General features: G+C 46.9%; 1 protein-coding gene across 6 annotated transcripts in view; it reads right to left on the bottom strand.

Moving 5' to 3' along the window:
- MTSS1 (MTSS I-BAR domain containing 1) overlaps positions 1 to 17033 on the bottom strand; it is a 161647-nt gene that overhangs the window by 129827 nt on the left and 14787 nt on the right. For all 6 annotated transcript variants that reach the window (XM_064587893.1, XM_064587898.1, XM_045895902.3 and 3 more), the window contains exons 2-3: positions 8578 to 8639; positions 4195 to 4268 (exon numbers count right to left, since the gene is read on the bottom strand). In XM_064587893.1, coding sequence (XP_064443963.1) covers positions 4195 to 4268; positions 8578 to 8639 — 136 coding nt within the window. The remainder of the gene's footprint in view (positions 1 to 4194; positions 4269 to 8577; positions 8640 to 17033) is intronic.

The following is a 17033-nucleotide window of genomic DNA, read 5'->3' as shown; positions in this document are numbered from 1 at the left end:
GACTAAGGCGGAGGGTTTCATCAGCTCAGTACCCCTGCCTTCCAGTCAAACAGGAGGCAGGGCCCAGTGTGCAAGGACATACTCACAGGTGCAGGAATCCTATTCCCCAAGAGGTGCTTCTGCTGTCCAGAGCTAAGATGCCCTCCACCCCAACCCCCTTAGTTTTTTTTTCTTTTTTTTCTTAAATAACTCAGACAACTGCATACCAGTCAGTCCAACATTTCTCAACTCCAATGACAGGTCGTTTGCTGGTCCATCATGGACACGAAGAAGATGGGGACTCTGCTCCACAAAGTCTGGCATTCCATGCATAGCAAATGCCTAGACACTAACTCTTTGTGGTCAGTAATATGGGAAAAGGTATACTCTCATGCTAAATACAAACTGTATATTCATTCCAGAGTGCACAATCAACAAAATATGAAACTGTACTATGGATTATGGTGCTAATAAACTCTTAAATTCCATTATGGTTTAATTATTAATATAAATACACACATATAATAGCAACTTATACGCATTTGTATAATGAACAAAATAGAGTTCTAACATATTTCCACATCCTATTTAACAAGTTACATAATGAGTACATTAATTTTGCTCTTATAGTGAATAGCTTTAAAAGTTTTTCCTAAATAAATTGTATTAATAGCTAGTGCAAAATATTAGCTAAAAAGGACAAAGGAGGGCGCCTGGGTGGCTCAGTTGGTTAAGCGACTGCCTTCGGCTCAGGTCATGATCCTGGAGTCCCGGGATCGAGTCCCGCATCGGGCTACCTGCTCGGCAGGGAGTCTGCTTCTCCCTCTCCCGCTCCCCCCTCTTGTGCTCTTTCTCTCTCTCACTCTCTCTCTCAAATAAATAAATAAAATCTTTAAAAAAAAAAAAGGACAAAGGAATTTCAGAGCTTTGGGAGACAATATGGAATGCTAATATTTTGGAAACCAGAGACATGCTAACTTGAGATTCTGGATGCCTGTCCAAAAGAGATGCACTTAAATTCCCTTCTAGCACATTGAGCAAGGACTCAAAAAATACATCCAAAAGCTCTAAGCAAAAACAAACAAAAAAAAAAACACAAAAAACTGGACTTTTGCAGAGGGTAGATATCAAACTGCAAACCATATAGAGTCACAGCCTTTAATAAGCTTAAGTCCAAGTATATTTGCTGCTGACCAAAACAGTTTGAAGCAATTTCTACAGACTGTTTCCGTGGAGATGCACACACTTTTAAAAACAGATTACACACAGATCTCCCAAAGGATGTATACATGGGCATTAACTGCTGCATGGCTTGAAAGAGCAAATAAATGAGAGAGATCCTAAATTTCCATCAGCAGCAGAATGCTGAAACTGTGCTGTATCCAGACAATGAAATTCCGTTTGGGCGCTAGAAAGAATGAGGCCGATCCACAGGTATGGACATGGAAAGGTAACTGTAACGTACCGTGTAGTAAAAGCACGGAAATGTGTTCTTTAGGGGCTACCTTTAGATCATCCAGAAGTACTTTACTCCATGTACCATTCTACAAATCGTTCTGCAACTAGCTTTCTTCCTCCCAGACGTGTTTATACACGCAAAAAAAAAGTCTATAAATGATGCTCAACCCAATCCCTGCCAGGGGGCACTGGGAGGGTGGATTTTACTTTACAGACTTTGTTATATGAATTTTTTAAACAAAAGTGCATGGTCTAGGTTTTTCCATTTTTAAGTTAAAAATAACTTAATAAAAATCACTTATGATGCTTGTTGACCATACGAGAAGTGCCTTCGTGTTTCTCTTATCACCTCTATGAAATATACCTTCTTTGTATCAACCATACCCTTTTTAGGTCATGTGAGAGTTCTCACCCTCAAGAGAGTGCACAGGAATTTCTAGAGATCGCGAGATGTAAAGTTATTCTGGCATCGCTAAAAATGACCTGAAATCAAGTGGTTTAAAAATACATCAAAGCAGGGGTCTGTTCACTGTGACATTATTTGTCTTTTGTCATGTTCTTCACTTCCAAGCTGCGACTCCACCTCCATCACCGCCACAGAGAGGCTATTCTGGTTTCTTTTCCCACAGACAGTTGCTCTGTTTGTCCTCCCTGAAGCCATGAGACTTGCAGGCCCTCCGCTTTCCCACCGAGAGCCACTCCAGGGAGCAGCCTCTGCAGAAACCCCAGTTCCTGCTGTCGGCAATTACGGGAACTTGAGGGATGCTGCTCTCCTCCATCCTTGAGGGTCCCATCAATAATTAAATATAAAAATATAAAAAACTTGGGGCGCCTGGGTGGCTCAGTCGTTAAGCGTCTGCCTTCGGCTCAGGTCATGATCTCAGGGTCCTGGGATCGAGCCCCGCATCGGGCTCCCTGCTCAGCGGGAAGCCTGCTTCTCCCTCTCCCACTCCCCGCTGCCTGTGTTCCCTCTCTCGCTGTGTCTCTGTCAAATAAATAACATCTTAAAAAAACTTTAAAAAAACAAAATATTAAAAAATTAAAAAAGAAAAGAGAAAATATAAAAAACTTATTAAGAATCACAGAGTCTCAAAAATGCAACGCCAGCGATCTCTGTCCTTTCAAATAGTAAAGCCATTCTTTTAAGGAAGACACGTTCTGATGGCCATTCTAGAAAGACATCAGTGTGACTGACAAGCCCAGTTCCAGAGACCACTGAAGTAGACTATTTGAAAATAGACTCAAAAACACTAACAGTGGTGATGGTTGGCTTAAATGTTGCAGAATCTTTATAGTATCCAAGTAAAAAGAGTACAATGGACACATGTCTACTATGTAAGAACTTTTTAAGGGATTAAGATACGAATTAAGACCCCTATCAAGCTGACAAACCAGATCAAGTCCTTCTAACCACTGCTCTGGTACCTCCATCACATTCTCCTAGGGAACCTTTCGAAACACCGTTGGTGTCTTGGAAATAAGGGGAAATATTACCTCCCCTGGGAGAACCTCGACTCCCTGAGCTGAGCTAATTGCTCACTTTTCTGTATTCCCCCAGCACGCTTCTCTACTACTATTACTGTACAAACATATTACTTCTACCGCTAAATTCTCTATTCACACATCTCCTCCCTACCCCCCACTCAATTGCAAACCCCTCCAGGACACGAAGAATAAATAATATATTGATTTTTGTGGTCCCATAATAGTACCTAAAATATTAGCAGTTCTCAAGTTTCTTGAATGAATGAGAAGTATCCTCACTGCAAATTCATTTGAATATTTAATTAGACACCGATGGTAAAGGGGTACCAAATGAAACCCGCTGGAGGTATCCATCATGTGTTTCAGAGAAGCTAAACCCTCGTGGGACTGACAGCAACCCCCCAAAACTCACCCCCAATACCCATATTTTCCAGTGTTACCATGACAATGAAGAGACAGTATACAAGCAGACCCAGAAAAACAAGGCAAAAAAAAAAAAAAAAAGAGGCAGGAGAGCTTCCCTGCCTGGGAATGAAAAGGAAAGCACCCCCCTTTGAACAGGGTCTCCGTGTTACGAGTGATGTTGTCTTTCTGACAATGGCGGTGGATAGGGGAGCTTCATTTTCTCTCTATACCTCCTCTCATGTTTTTATTCTAGTCACTGAAACTTAAAAAGTTGCACAAGATTTCCCTTTGTTCATTGATTTAATAAACCTTTTAAACACCTGCTATGCGCTAGGCACCATTTTGGGGGAGTTCGACATGACTACGTCATAGTCTCAAGGGGTTTGCCCGTCCAATGTGGGAGACCCACAGATACAACACAAGAGGACACGACTTACACAAGGGATCCTCGCAGAAAAATGCTCTCTATCCGATCATTCTCGCCGCTTCCCTCTCCACAAGGGAATAAGGAAAACCTTAGGACAGACAACCCGTGTGAGGAGGGAAGGACGGCAACCAAACACACGGTTCCAGGCTCGGCAACCAGCACGTCATTAAAAGTGACCCACACCACACACCAGGCCCCCTCCCGCACAGACCGTGCCTCCTTTTCTCTACTTTTCACTCCCCCTCTCACATGCTTCGTTATCTGGAGGACTGTCTGCAACTTCCAATATGGGGAATCCCACAGAGTTTTCTAGGAAGTTAAAACCGTGAGTCAGCTAAGCTCTGATAACTTCGGCTGTAGCTCCCCGTGAAGCCACCCAAGGGTAAGAGCCCACATGCTGCATTCGGTTCGCGCTGGAAGCCGTCCCTCCATCTGCTTACCACGTGTGTTGGTCGCCATGTCAGCCACTTTCTGAAAGGCGTCCAAGAAGGCAGCTGCTGCTACTACTGTGGTCCTAAAATGCAAACAGAGAACAAAAGCATGAGGAATGTCTCATGCAAGTTCATTACAGCTAAAGGGTTAACAGCTCTGCAGGGAACGGAATGCAACCTTCTGGGAGAAACGACTCAACTGGACTCAACTGGACGTGGACAGGCACGGGCTTGGCAGGCCCCCTTGTTTGCTCAGGAAGCATTTCTCCCCATATTAGCACTCTCTCCCGCAAATACCCAGTGCATTCGGGGCTGGTCAGTAATTGTGGGCAATTCCTCCCACCCTGTTCCACCTGATGACATAATTACTGGGCCAAATTTCACAAAGGAGGAAAGACAGGTGTTTCTAACCTAAAAGAAAAACATCATGGGCACCTGGGTGGCTCAGTTGGTTAAGCGACTGCCTTCGGCTCATGTCACGATCCTGGAGTCCCGGGATCGAGTCCCGCATCGGGCTCCCTGCTCAGCGAGGAGTCTGCTTCTCCCTCTGACCCTCCCCCCCTCATGCTCTCTCTCTCAAATAAATAAATAAAATCTTAAAAAAAAAAAATCATTAAAAACTAGAAATGGTACAGGTGAAATTCATTTTAGTGTCGGCAAACAGCATCTCTACATGGACTGGGAGATGGAATCTTGGAGAGAGAGCCTCTGCTTCAAATACTTCATATTAGAGTTGGGAAAATGGAGACAAGTTCAGAGTGACTTTCAAAAATCACCAGTTCGCCTCAGAATTGGAATGGATGTAGCCTGGCAGGATGCACAGTCCCGTGCTCATCCGCTGCAGGACAAGATCCCAGCCGTGTGACTTTTCCCCCTAAATCCCACTTATAATGAAACAGACTATTTTTTTCAACCTTAGAATGCTATCTCGACTGCATCTTCTGAATTCCTTGAGACTGAGAAGTCACGACAGTCATTTGCTGTCCTAGAAATTATTTTGAGTTCTTCACATCCTCTTGAGAACTCTGTGGTCTACTGGTTCCTAGCACTGTCATCCCAAGATGTCATCCAGTGAAGTTAGATAAGCTCCGCTACCCACGAGGACCTGGGCCTACAACACACAAGCCAGCCCCAGGACTCGCACACATGGACTTCACAATCCAGCGTGGAGCCTGAAGTGCATTTCCAAGTTTCTCACATATGAATCTAGTCTTTGCTCAGCATTCCTAAGAATGCAAAGCTATAGGAAGAACATGAGAATAAGGACTAGAAAGGAAGGACTTCAAGATGGAACTGAAGAAAGGACCCTATAGCTCAGCAACAGTAGCTCTGACACAGAAGGTTCTGGAAGGTGCTGGGAGTGGTCCCCAGGGAAACCCGGGCCACAGTCCCTTAGCGCCAAACTGCAGAATGAGGCCTGATATTGTCCGGTAGAGCAAGAAAATATTCTGCTCAAATTAAAAAAAAAAAAAAAAACACAGAACAAAACTGAAAGAAAAAAGCCCCTCTGAAGTGTATTTTTCAAAGAGTTGACATCAAATGCAAACCCTGGAAAAGTTAGCTTTATCAAACATCCTGGGATTTATACATAATTCATTCTGATTGACAGTATCTGACACAATGGCTGGACTGATTCTCGTTCAAGTCAGTGCTGATCATCCCAATTTAATGAGCCAGCTGTAGAGGTGTCTTGCTACACGGGCTCCCCTGAAAAGGAGGATGGCGGTCAAGTGTGAGGAACCAGGAGCTTTTAACCACTGCCTTCCAGTGAGTCCTATTTCACTGTCTGCCGTTGTCATGAGACATCCTGGTCCTCTGACGGGGCTGAGCCACCATGCATGCGCCCGCAGCCCCGAGCAATGATTCAGCGTACACACTGCAAGCTTATTCACCTCTCCTACGGGCTTCTCATCCTTTCTTTACTACCGAAAACTAAACCATGTGCAGGAGGCTCTCAGCTGGGTACTCCTAGTTTGACAAAATAAAGAAATGGTCCCTGTCCTCAGGAGGCCTAAACGTTGTGAATAAAATATATAAAATGTTCTTTGTACCAACGGGGATAAGATTGCTTTAAGTTTTGGGGCGCGTGGGTGGCTCAGTTGGTTGAGCGGCTGACTCTTGATTTCAGCTCAGATCATAATCTCAGGGGTCCTGGGATTGAGCCCCCTGTCAGGCTCTGTGCTCAGCGGGGAGTCAGCTTCAGGTCTCTCTCTCCCTCTGCCCCTCCCCCACGCTCTTTCTAAAATAAATAAATAAATCTTTAAAAAAAAAAGATTGCTTTAAGTTTCACTGTAACTGATTAGCTGTGCTAAACAAATAATTACTTTAAGTTTTAGCTTCCTCTTTGGTAGAAGGGGAAGAGAGGATCTTCTCCTTGGTCAACCCTGAAAGGCTGCCAGACAGTTAAATGCGGTCAGAAAAGAAATGAGGCAGGGTGGCGGGGGAGGGGTACTCAAATGTTTTTCTGGTTTATTCCAGGAGGGACCTCCTACAGGATGGAGGGTAGGTGTAGCTCCTTGCATTCAGACAGAGGAGGTTGGAGCTGGCCCAACAGAAAACCTTTACAAGTTCCCCCTTTTTTAAAAAGTCTGTTCAAGTTCTTAAGCACCAAAATGGTAAAGGATTTGACAAGCCAAAAAGGGGCTATATGCCTGAGACGACTGTCCATCTGGAAGACCACTCACAGCTTGGGATATCCTAGGTTCATGGGATAGAAATCCCAGGCCCCACGAAGCTGACAGAATGGAAGAGGAAAGATCCTTCCTTCTGGAGTTCCTCTCTCCTGATCTACAGGGGATCCATGGATGTCCAGTCTTATGGCTACAGCTCCTGACATCCATGGGTAAAGGACCAAGAGGTTATGTCATCCACGTGGCTTTTTATCCTAGAAAACACCTACCTGCTTTGTCCTCTGGAAAACCACCTCCATACATCCAAACCAACTGATGTCATCCCCCATATGCCACGAACGGGAATCATGAAAATTATTGCTTTTTAAAATGTCCCATCCCAGGGGTGCCTGGGTGGCTCAGATAGTTAAGCGTCTGCCTTCGGCTCAGGTCATGATCCCAAGGTCCTGGGATCGAGCCCCACATCGGGCTCCTGGCTCCGCGAGGAGCCTGCTTCTCCCTCTCCCTCTGCCTCTCTCCCTGCTCATGTTTTCTCTCTGTACCTGTGTCTCAAATGAATAAATAAAATCTTAAAAATAAAATAAAATGTCCCATCCCTCATGGGGCACCCACCAAGTGGGTAGCCCTTATCCCCACTAAAAGCATATAGCTGTAACAAGAAGATGCAGACAAATTTTCTATTTCATATCAAATGATACATGAGCAAGCACAAGACAAGGCAACAATAGCCCCTTAAAGCCGCTCAGCCCTAGATCTTGTTCTTTTTTAAGCAGCTTCATTGAGACATAATTTGTATACCATAAGATTCACCCTTTTTGGGTATGTGATTCAACAATTTTTTTAGCAAAGTTAGAATTTTGCAACCACTACCACAAGCCAATTTTAGAACATTTCCATCACCCCCAAAAGATTTCTCTTGCCCATTTGTACTCAATCTCCTGTTCCTCTCCTAGTCCCAGGCAACACTAACCTATATCTGTCTCTACAGATCTGCATTTTCTAGACATTTCACACACATGGAATTATACAATAGTCAACAGTAAGTTGTAAACTCTTTTTTAAGACTTTATTTATTTATCTGAGACAGAGAGAATGAGAGAGACAGAGAGCACATGAGAGGGGGGAGGGTCAGAGGGAGAAGCAGACTCCCTGCCAAGCAGGGAGCCCGATGCAGGACTCGATCCCGGGACTCCAGGATCATGACCTGAGCCGAAGGCAGTCGCTTAACCAACTGAGCCACCCAGGCGCCCTGTAAACTCTTTATAAAGATAGGCAGTGGGCAGAATGGACTATGCAGCCAGACTCAGGTTCAAATCCCTGCTCTGCCATTTACTAGCTGTGTGACATTGGACAAGCTACTTAGCTTCTCGTTGCCTCAGTTTTTTCATCAGTAAATTGAGGATAATAGCTGTACTTATCCCTTGGGGTTGTGAGATGTAATTAATTTAACATATGCCTGGCACACAGTGGAGCATTACATAAATGTTGCTCATTATTACCTTACAGAGGATACCTCATTTGACTCCCAAAATTCCTGTGGAAGTAGAGCAGATAGGAGTTCGGTTTTACGTATGGGAATCGGGGGGCGGGGGTCAGGACATAAGGCTAAGAAGTGGCAGTGCTTAAATTAGAACCCACTACATGCTTCTGTATCTGTAATGCTTCCAAAATTAACCTCGATCTGCATCCTGGGTCTGTCCTATTCCATCCTCTGTCTAAGGATGTTGCCATTTTTCTGGGGATGACGTGCTTCTCTACTTACCGAAGCTGGGACTGTAGCTTTCCTGCTTTGTTTATGAAATCTTCCCACACTGGATAGCTCCCCTACAACAAAACAAAGTCATCAATCAGTAAGGCACACTGTGATAGACATCTGATTAAGACAATAACAGAACACCCAATTCCAATTATACAGGGAACAATCTGTGTGCGCGCCCTTCCTCTGCAGTCTAGGATACGGTGCCCAGATTATATATAAATGCATTGGCTCTGAAATGGGTTTAGACTGTGCTCAGGCCCTGTTATCCTGTAAATACTACAAACGCCAATTTGAACACGTTTGGCAGAATCTAACACATACATGGATAGATCACTTTTTGAGTAACAGATGGTGGGTCCAAATTCAAGATATGCAGAACATTTAAGGCTCTGACCGGAACCGCCTGACCCTGGCCACGGCTTTTCCCACCCTCATCCCCCAAGGGCAGGGAGGAGGTAACCAGAGTGATTGGCGGTCCTCCCCAGGACAGTGACTGACAGCCACTGGGAAGCATTACTAACCCATCAGAACCTCAAGGTTGAGAAGTTATCGAAGTATAGCCATCCAGCTGATGGCTTGAACCGAGCACCTACACACGACATGACAACATGTGGATCCCCAGCACACTTCAGCTCACAAGGAACTCAACACCCTCCTGTGGGAGCCTCTATCTGCCATCGTGTCCTCTGTGTCCATGCGGCACCAGCTTGAACCTTCTGGGGACCCTCAGGGTGATGCCCAACCCCGCTTCCGTGTGGAAGTCTTTTCAAAGAACTGAGGAAAACCAGCACATTCCTCCAGCTTTCCCTTCTCTCCCCATTTGCAGTTCATGTACTACCCAGGACCGTGTTTCACGTCCCTGCAGCGTCCTGGGGACACTGCAAGGTATCTCTCTCTCCCCTTTTAAGGGCGGTACTCAGACACAAACTCAAAACTGCAGGTACAATTCTGACCGGGGCAAACCAGAGTGGGGCGTGACACCTTCCCTACACGGACACGTTCAATTGATATTAAGATCAAGGAGCCAAGCAAGAGGGGATGCAAAATAAACCCATAAAAGGAGAAGCCATGGCTAAAGAAGCAGAGTTTGGCACAGAATAGTTTACATACAGAGCTAAGACTCAACACCTGCGGGGTGATACTTGCCGCCTCCTGATTTGGCGGTATAAGGAACGGAGGGAGAAATTCTGCTGAAGTTCATCATTTCATCTTCCACTAATTACAGAAGCCCACCAAAACAGGCTGCGACGGCACCTGAGCCAAAACATAATGATTTCATCTTCCTACTGATTTGAATGGTCTTAGTTTCTTACCCTGGCGTACAGTTGCTCAACCTTGCCACCGACATTTCGAGCTAGACGGTTCTTTTCTGTGGGGGACTGTCCCGTGCACTGTAGGGTGTTCAGCACCATCCCTGACCTCAGCTTCACCAAATGCCAATAATAGGGGCGCCAGGGTGCTCAGTTGGTTAAATGTCTGACTCTTGATTTCAGCTCAGGTTAGGATCTTAGGGTCCTGGGATAGAGCCCTGCGTCAGGCCCTGCACTCAGTGGGAAGTCTGCTTGAGGATTCTCTCTCTACCCCTGCCCCTGCTTGCAGGAGCCCTCCCTCTTTCTCTAAAATAAATAAATAAATCTTTAGAACAAAGAACCACTGCTTTACAGGGATGCTTGAGCCCCTCCCCCTGCACTGGGCTCACTGCACAGCGGGGAGTCTCCTTGTCCCTCTCCCCCTGCCCCTCCCTCGGCTCACTCTCTGTCTCTCTCTCTCTCTAATAAATAAATAAAATCTTTAAAAAATAAAATAAAATAAAGGGATGCCTGAGAAACTAATTTCTTTTGGTCATCTGAAGTTCAGCAATTTCTTCAGTATTATTTCACTTAAGTTTCAATTCTGTTAAAGTAAAATTAAATATATTTTTGTTTTAATCTTATCATAAAAGTGCCTCTTTCTACATTTCTCTAGCTATCAAGTCTGTCTGAAAATGTGCAGAGAGATATCTGGAAAATTGTCTACCAAAGTTCAAATAGCCTATTTCTGGAAGCTGAGATTTGGACCAATGTGTTGCGTTCTGGTTTGTATTTTCCTATATGGCCACAGTTTTTTTGTTTTTTGTTGTGTGTGTGTGTGTGTGTGTGTTTTAATTAAGGGTCATGTATCATTTTTACGAAAACAACAGTCATTATTTTTAATTTTAAGATCAAACTAGAGGTTCTGGCAATAAGAGCACCATGAAGTTACAAACCTCCCAAAGCCTAAAGTCTGCTTCACAGATGCTGCTAGAGCAGCATCTGAGACCTGCTTGGCCCAACTGCAGGTCTCGGGATTTATTCCCCCAAGCGACAGTTGGCTCCTATGGGGCGCTAAGCTGCACCAGGCCAGGCATCCTCTCTGACTGGCTCCTGGCAGAGGCCCTTTGGCAGCCACACCTGAGCTCCTGACACCAATATCCACACACAGGTCCTGTCACCACATTGCTAAGCCACACAGCCTCCATCTCGTCTTTGTGCCCCAGTGGGCTGCTTCTACCCGAGAGCATAACTTTATTTTAACTTAGGTTGAATGAATCCTTGACAGCTCAAGCTACCATTCCAGGCCCATCAAGACCTTGTGGGGAAATCCAATTATAACACCTAACGTATTTACCATTTTCTTATCAAGTATGAACACCCTTTCTACATCTATATCCAAGTAATTAAAGGGGCAAGGGCTGAGATCAGAGTTCTCTGGCTGGCCACGAGAGATCTCTGTCCCATGGACATCAGCATACTTAAGAGCACAAGAGTTCAACCAACCAATTACAGCCTCACCTCGCCTTTTCTTCTCTTTCAGATCCCCGAGAAAGTATGAGAAGCTTTTTGAAAAGCCTAAAGATGTTCAGACATACTGACCACCAACTTCCAGCCAAAAGGTACCAGCATCGCTCATCTACACAAAGGAGGCCATGACCGCCCCGGGGCCTTCCTATCCCCAGCACCAACCGCTCCCCTGCAGGGGCCCCTGTGAGAAAGTCACTGAGATGATCCAGAAGATTGAAGAAAAAGGTGAGGCACATTCAATGAGAACATGCCAGAAAGACAACAGTTCTGCGCAGGAAGCACACAGTCCTGATTTCTAGCCACGGCTGCGCCAGCCAAGTATTAAGGGAAGTCACTTTATCTCTCAGGGCCTGCTCCTTATAAAGACAAACAATAAAAACAAATAATTCCATCACCATTACTGAACACGGACATCACTGAACACTAAAAGAATGGAGGGAAGGAATAAGGGGATAAGTCACTACTTCTCGGGGTTGGTGGGAGGGATAACGGAGATCAAACCTCAAAAGCGCTCAGTGCAACGCCGGGCCCTCTGTCAGTGTCCAATAAACATTGGACAGGAATGACCCAAGGGTCTGCAGGGCCCTGTAATCTCACTCAGGCTACTGGGACAGATGTTAAAGCCTCGAAGTCAGACTGTCTGTCCAGGCTGGAATCCTGCATGCTAAGTGCAGAACCAGCTGCATCTCACAACTAGTTACCAGCTGGGTGTAGGGAGTCAGACTAGTCTCTGCCGCTCCCCGCACACGCTAGAAGGAGTACTCAGACCGACATGAATGTGCCTGAAATCAACTGCTTAAAGCACTTAAAAAAACAACTTATCTGCCCCCATCACTTGGGAGCCTCATTTCAGTCTTTACCAAATTAGCAACAAAAGGAGGGTCCCCTCTCTAGTCAAGGGGTGCAGCACACAGCTCTCCGCCCACGAACACCCACTCAGCCAGAAGAAGGCTGCCAAAAGCAGCTCTTTCCTGATTTAATGATATTTGACAGTCTATCAAAGAGTGTCAGGCCCACCTGTTTTAGGCAATATATAATTTAATGGATTCTAAAAAAAAAAAAAAATGAACTTCTAAGAACAGAAGACAAAACCTCCTTGTTGAGAATTTTTTTTTAAAGTGCGTAAATGTTATTAAAATTTAAAGGCAAGGTGATGTTGGATTGCTCTAGATCTAGTTTTTTTCTTTTAAGTTTCTTTCAAGGTTAAAAAAAAAAGTTTCTACCCACCTGAAAAGTAGCTTTACTACAAAAATTCAAAAGTCTGGAGGAAGTGAGAGGAGAGAGAAGAAACTTGAAGAGTTAAAGGTAACAGAGAAAAAGCCAGGGCTTCTTCTAGACTCTTAAGACCAAGTCAAAGAGAATATACTCAAGTTTCAAAAGAAATCTGCAGATCAAGATGCCATATCCACTGAGAACCCTATCAGAAAACAATCCCAACACAGTCCTTAATTTTCTCATCTGCACCGCCCACCAACGAGTCCCAGAAAGCTCTCCCGCGAGGCCATTGGTTCTGACTGGGCTCCATTCACGTTTGAGGAAATCCCCAGGAACACAGTCCTGGGGCTGTGAAAAAGTCTCCACACAGACCCCTCTGTGGGGTTCACCAGAGAACACATAAAGATTTCACAACTTTCCAGACAGACCAAAATCAAAGAAAATAAGACTCCCGCCAAGCACCCGGGCTCTGCCAAGTCCAAAGTCACAGGCAACGGGTACATGACTCTCGTCTCCCTGGAACCCCTTGGCTTTCTTTGGAGAAGAGGGCAGGTTTTGAACCCCAGGCGATTTGTTGAAAATAAAACTCACACCACACTGGATTCTGAGAGAAAGGAAAAGTCCCCTCTTCCAAAACGAGTTTGTTTACAAATATGTAAAGGACTCCCTTGATCAAGTTGCAAGACTGCCCCCCTTTCTACAGCAACAGAGGTGGGGCTTCCTTGAAGACAGGCTATTATAGCTCACACCTCTGCATCCACCAGGTGGGGTGCCCACCATGCTCCCCACATCACACACCCCGCCAGTGACGGCTGTTCTCTCTTCTAACCTCCAGGGGCATTCAACAACTAGAAAACCCCTATTCAGCCATAATAAATACAATCTTTAAAAAAAAAAAAAAAAAAAATCCCAAGTCACCCAGGTGACAAGAGAACCTAACTCACAGGTCACATACCTAACAGCAGTCTGGTCCCTTAGGGAGGGAGTAGGTAGTGAAGTCTTTTACTTACTTCTGAGAAAAAAGACCCACCCAATCTCTGTCAACTCCCCAAGAGGTTGGTGGCCACTTAAGCAAATATGGAAGCTGGCTTCCCCACCCCCACCGTCCAAGCTGAGCTCTGGGAACACCCCAGGGTCCCTCTCCTCTTCTCCCTCCCCTTCCTCCACTCTCCCCTCAGCCAGAAGGCGGGACAGGCCACTTGCCTAACACAGGGCGCAGGACACAGCACCCAACCAGTGGCTGTTGTGGCTTGGGGTTCTGTTTTGCTTTGTTTTGTTCTGTATTAAACAGAGGCCCAGGATGGCATCCCACACACAGAGCAGAAGAATAAACTGTGTGTAACTCATCGGCACGGCTGGTTAACGATGCCCCATAAATAATGCAGCAACTGCCTCTCCCAGCCCAGCCCACTGTGGCAGCGGGACCTCAGGGGACAGCTGAGGGAACCAGACACCCACGCTGGGAACTCGGGGGAGCCGGGAGCCGTGGTCAGAGAAGGGGCAAGGTGAGAAGAGCCAGAGCTAGAGAAGAGTCTCCCAAGGAGGAAGACTGCAGCTTAGCTGAGAACAAATGAGAGACTGGCTCCAGGGAGTGGGTTCCAGCTCAAAAGGCCTCTGTCCTGCCCAAAGGTTCCAGAGGGACGCTGGCTCACCACGCTGCTGAGAACTCAAGTCCTGGGCACACGACTGCACGGGTAACCTCCCAAGCCCCTCCTCTCACCCTGGCGACATGACCACCATCATCATCATCATCATCAAGCATCACCAGTTTCTAAAACAGTTGCTTGGTGCCAGGTGCATGGATCAGCAGGTCTCACACTTTCACTTCCATGCCCATCACCTGGGGATCCTGCAGAAACGCAGGCTCGGATTCCCTTGGTCTGGATGTCGCGTGTTTCACCTAAGCAACGCTGAGGCTGTTGATGCACAGACCACGCTGAGGAGCACAACCTGATACACATTCCGTTCCATGCTCACAACACCCCGCCGAGGCAGGTGCTACTGTTATTTCGCAGCCGAGGAAATGGAGGACCGACTTTGGGGCCCAAGGGCTACCCTGACTCTGGGAAGTACAAGCCACGAGACGAACAGACCCAGTTACCCAGCCCAGCCCCCAGGCTGCAGAAGGCCGCTCAGTAGGCAGGCTGGGTCCTGCTCGGTCCAAGAAGGGATGTATGAGGGCTCCCCAAACTGCAAATGCTCCAGGGGAGCTAGAGATGGTCATGAGCCTCAACCACGTGAAAAAGAAACCACGAGACACAAAACAAAGAAAAGCCCTTCGTGTAGAAAAAGGTCTGGAAGGAATGAACCCGAAATGTTCACAGGTGCTGTCATCCGTGGTGCGATTATGGGTAACTTGATCACATCTTCAGGTTTTCGATGGACTGATGGGGACTGATCAGGTTCTAGCTGACAGCCTGTCTGGAGCATCTCTACAGGCTACTGCTGTCAGCACCCCAAGCCACCAGCCTCTCCCCCACCCCGCCCCCTGGCAGATCTGCAGGAACCTCCTCAGGGCGAGCACGAGTAACACAGCCCTCAGCAGCCCTCCTCCTCCTCTCCTAGGTCACCCCTTGGTGTGGACTTTGGGGAAATGAAAAGCAAAGCTTCCAGAGGAAGCTTCTGATCTGAGCAGGAGTGCCTCTGGACCCCGTGTGCTTCTACAAGCACGAGGCAGGAATCGGCAGCTTCCAGAAGCGGGTGTGCAGGATGAAGGACAGGGCCCCTAACTGCCTGTCACAGCCTTGTCCCAAAAGCCACCCTTCCCCACCCTATCCTGTAAGAGGAAAGGGCTCCTGAGATCCTCATCATAAAAACCATTCCTGGGCTTTTATTCTCTGATTGGGGCCTGCCTAATCCACTAATTATCCCTGTCCATCAAATGGATGACAGCCTTGGGGATAATCAATGGTTGCTTCCTCCACACGCCCACCCTCATCCACTTGCCCAAGCTCACCAGCAATAAATAAGCCTATGAAAAGGAAGATTTAACCACAAAAGGTGCTCCCTCCACCCAACCTCCCCTCACAAACTGCTCCATTTGTAACCGTAAGACCCTAATAAAGTCAAGGACATCAGGCGTCTTCTTCCTCCAGTGCTATGAGGTTCTATGCCCACAATGCCTGTTTTCTGACACATGGGTAGGTCGCCACTGGAAATAAAAGAACCAACCAAATAGGTCAACTGTACCTTCAAAGTATTGTTGTTGTTACATTTTCTACCAAGAGGCATTCCTTTGTCTACTCTGAGCCTTCCAGCAAAAGAGCCACTGGCCACATGGACTTAAATTTAAATTCACTATGATTAAATAAAACGTAAAATCAGTTCCTCACGCCAGTGCTCGAGCCCCACATGGCCCGTAGGACTAGGCTGCACGGATGCAGAACACGTCCCCTGCTGCTGACGGGGCTATCGGACAGCGCCGGCCATCAGGGGACAAAGCCACTCTGGGCACCCGGTCCTGTTCTACACCTCAGTGAGGCTTCTGGTTCCATTGTTTCACTCTTGCAAAAACTGGTGTGCGTACCATGCACTACCATTTCTGTGAAAATGGAATCCTGCTCCTCTCCCTCTTCCCCAAATTCACCCTCTCCCTGCCCAAATCTGTGTTACACCAGCGGTCACCTGGGGCCATCTAGGAGTCCAAGTGTATTTCATGATCATCATTAAGAACCCCATCTCACGTTTCCATAGTACTTGAGGGTATAAAGGGCTCTCAGGACAACCCCTGCCAGGGTACTTGGCGGAACCAACCCCAAAACGGATTCTTGCAATCTGTCAAATCCAGCCTGGGGAGCCATGGCCTGGCCACACCGTACACACTTCATGGGCTCTGGCACCTTCCACTGAACAGTGCCTGCCCCACAACCCCCAAGCCCCACCCCAGGCTGCCAGGAAGGACACCCGGGGGGGGGAGGGGTCACCGAAAAGGCACTAACTGTGTTTGATACTTGTACACTCGCCGTCCTCTTTTTAACACAGTTTTTGTTTTGTTTTGTTTTTTGTTTTTTAATGCGAGAGAGAGCACATGAGAGGGGGGAGGGTCAGAGGGAGAAGCAGGCTCCCCGCCGAGCAGGGAGCCCGATGCGGGACTCAATCCCGGGACTCCAGGATCATGACCTGAGCCAAAGGCAGCCGCTTAACTGACTGAGCCACCCAGGCTCCCCTGGTTTTACCAGGTTGTTTTTTTTTTTTTTTTTTTAAGATTTTATGTATTTATCTGAGAGAGAGAATGGGAGACAGAGAGCATGAGAGGGGGAGGATCAGAGGGAGAAGCAGACTCCCCACCGAGCAGGGAACCCGATGCGGGACTCGATCCAGGGACTCCAGGATCATGACCCGAGCCGAAGGCAGTCGCTCAACCAGCTGAGCCACCCAGGCGCCCTCGCTGTCCTCTTTTTGGTCTTCCCACGGCATGTCCCCCTG

The sequence above is a fragment of the Mirounga angustirostris genome, unplaced genomic scaffold (genome assembly GCF_029215605.1).
Source record: "Mirounga angustirostris isolate CCGP_5_RB_7025 unplaced genomic scaffold, mMirAng1.0.hap1 SCAF_4, whole genome shotgun sequence".
Taxonomy (NCBI): Eukaryota; Metazoa; Chordata; class Mammalia; order Carnivora; family Phocidae; genus Mirounga; species Mirounga angustirostris.
Note: the sequence above shows the minus strand (reverse complement) of the source record. Positions and strands in the feature narration are given on the sequence as shown.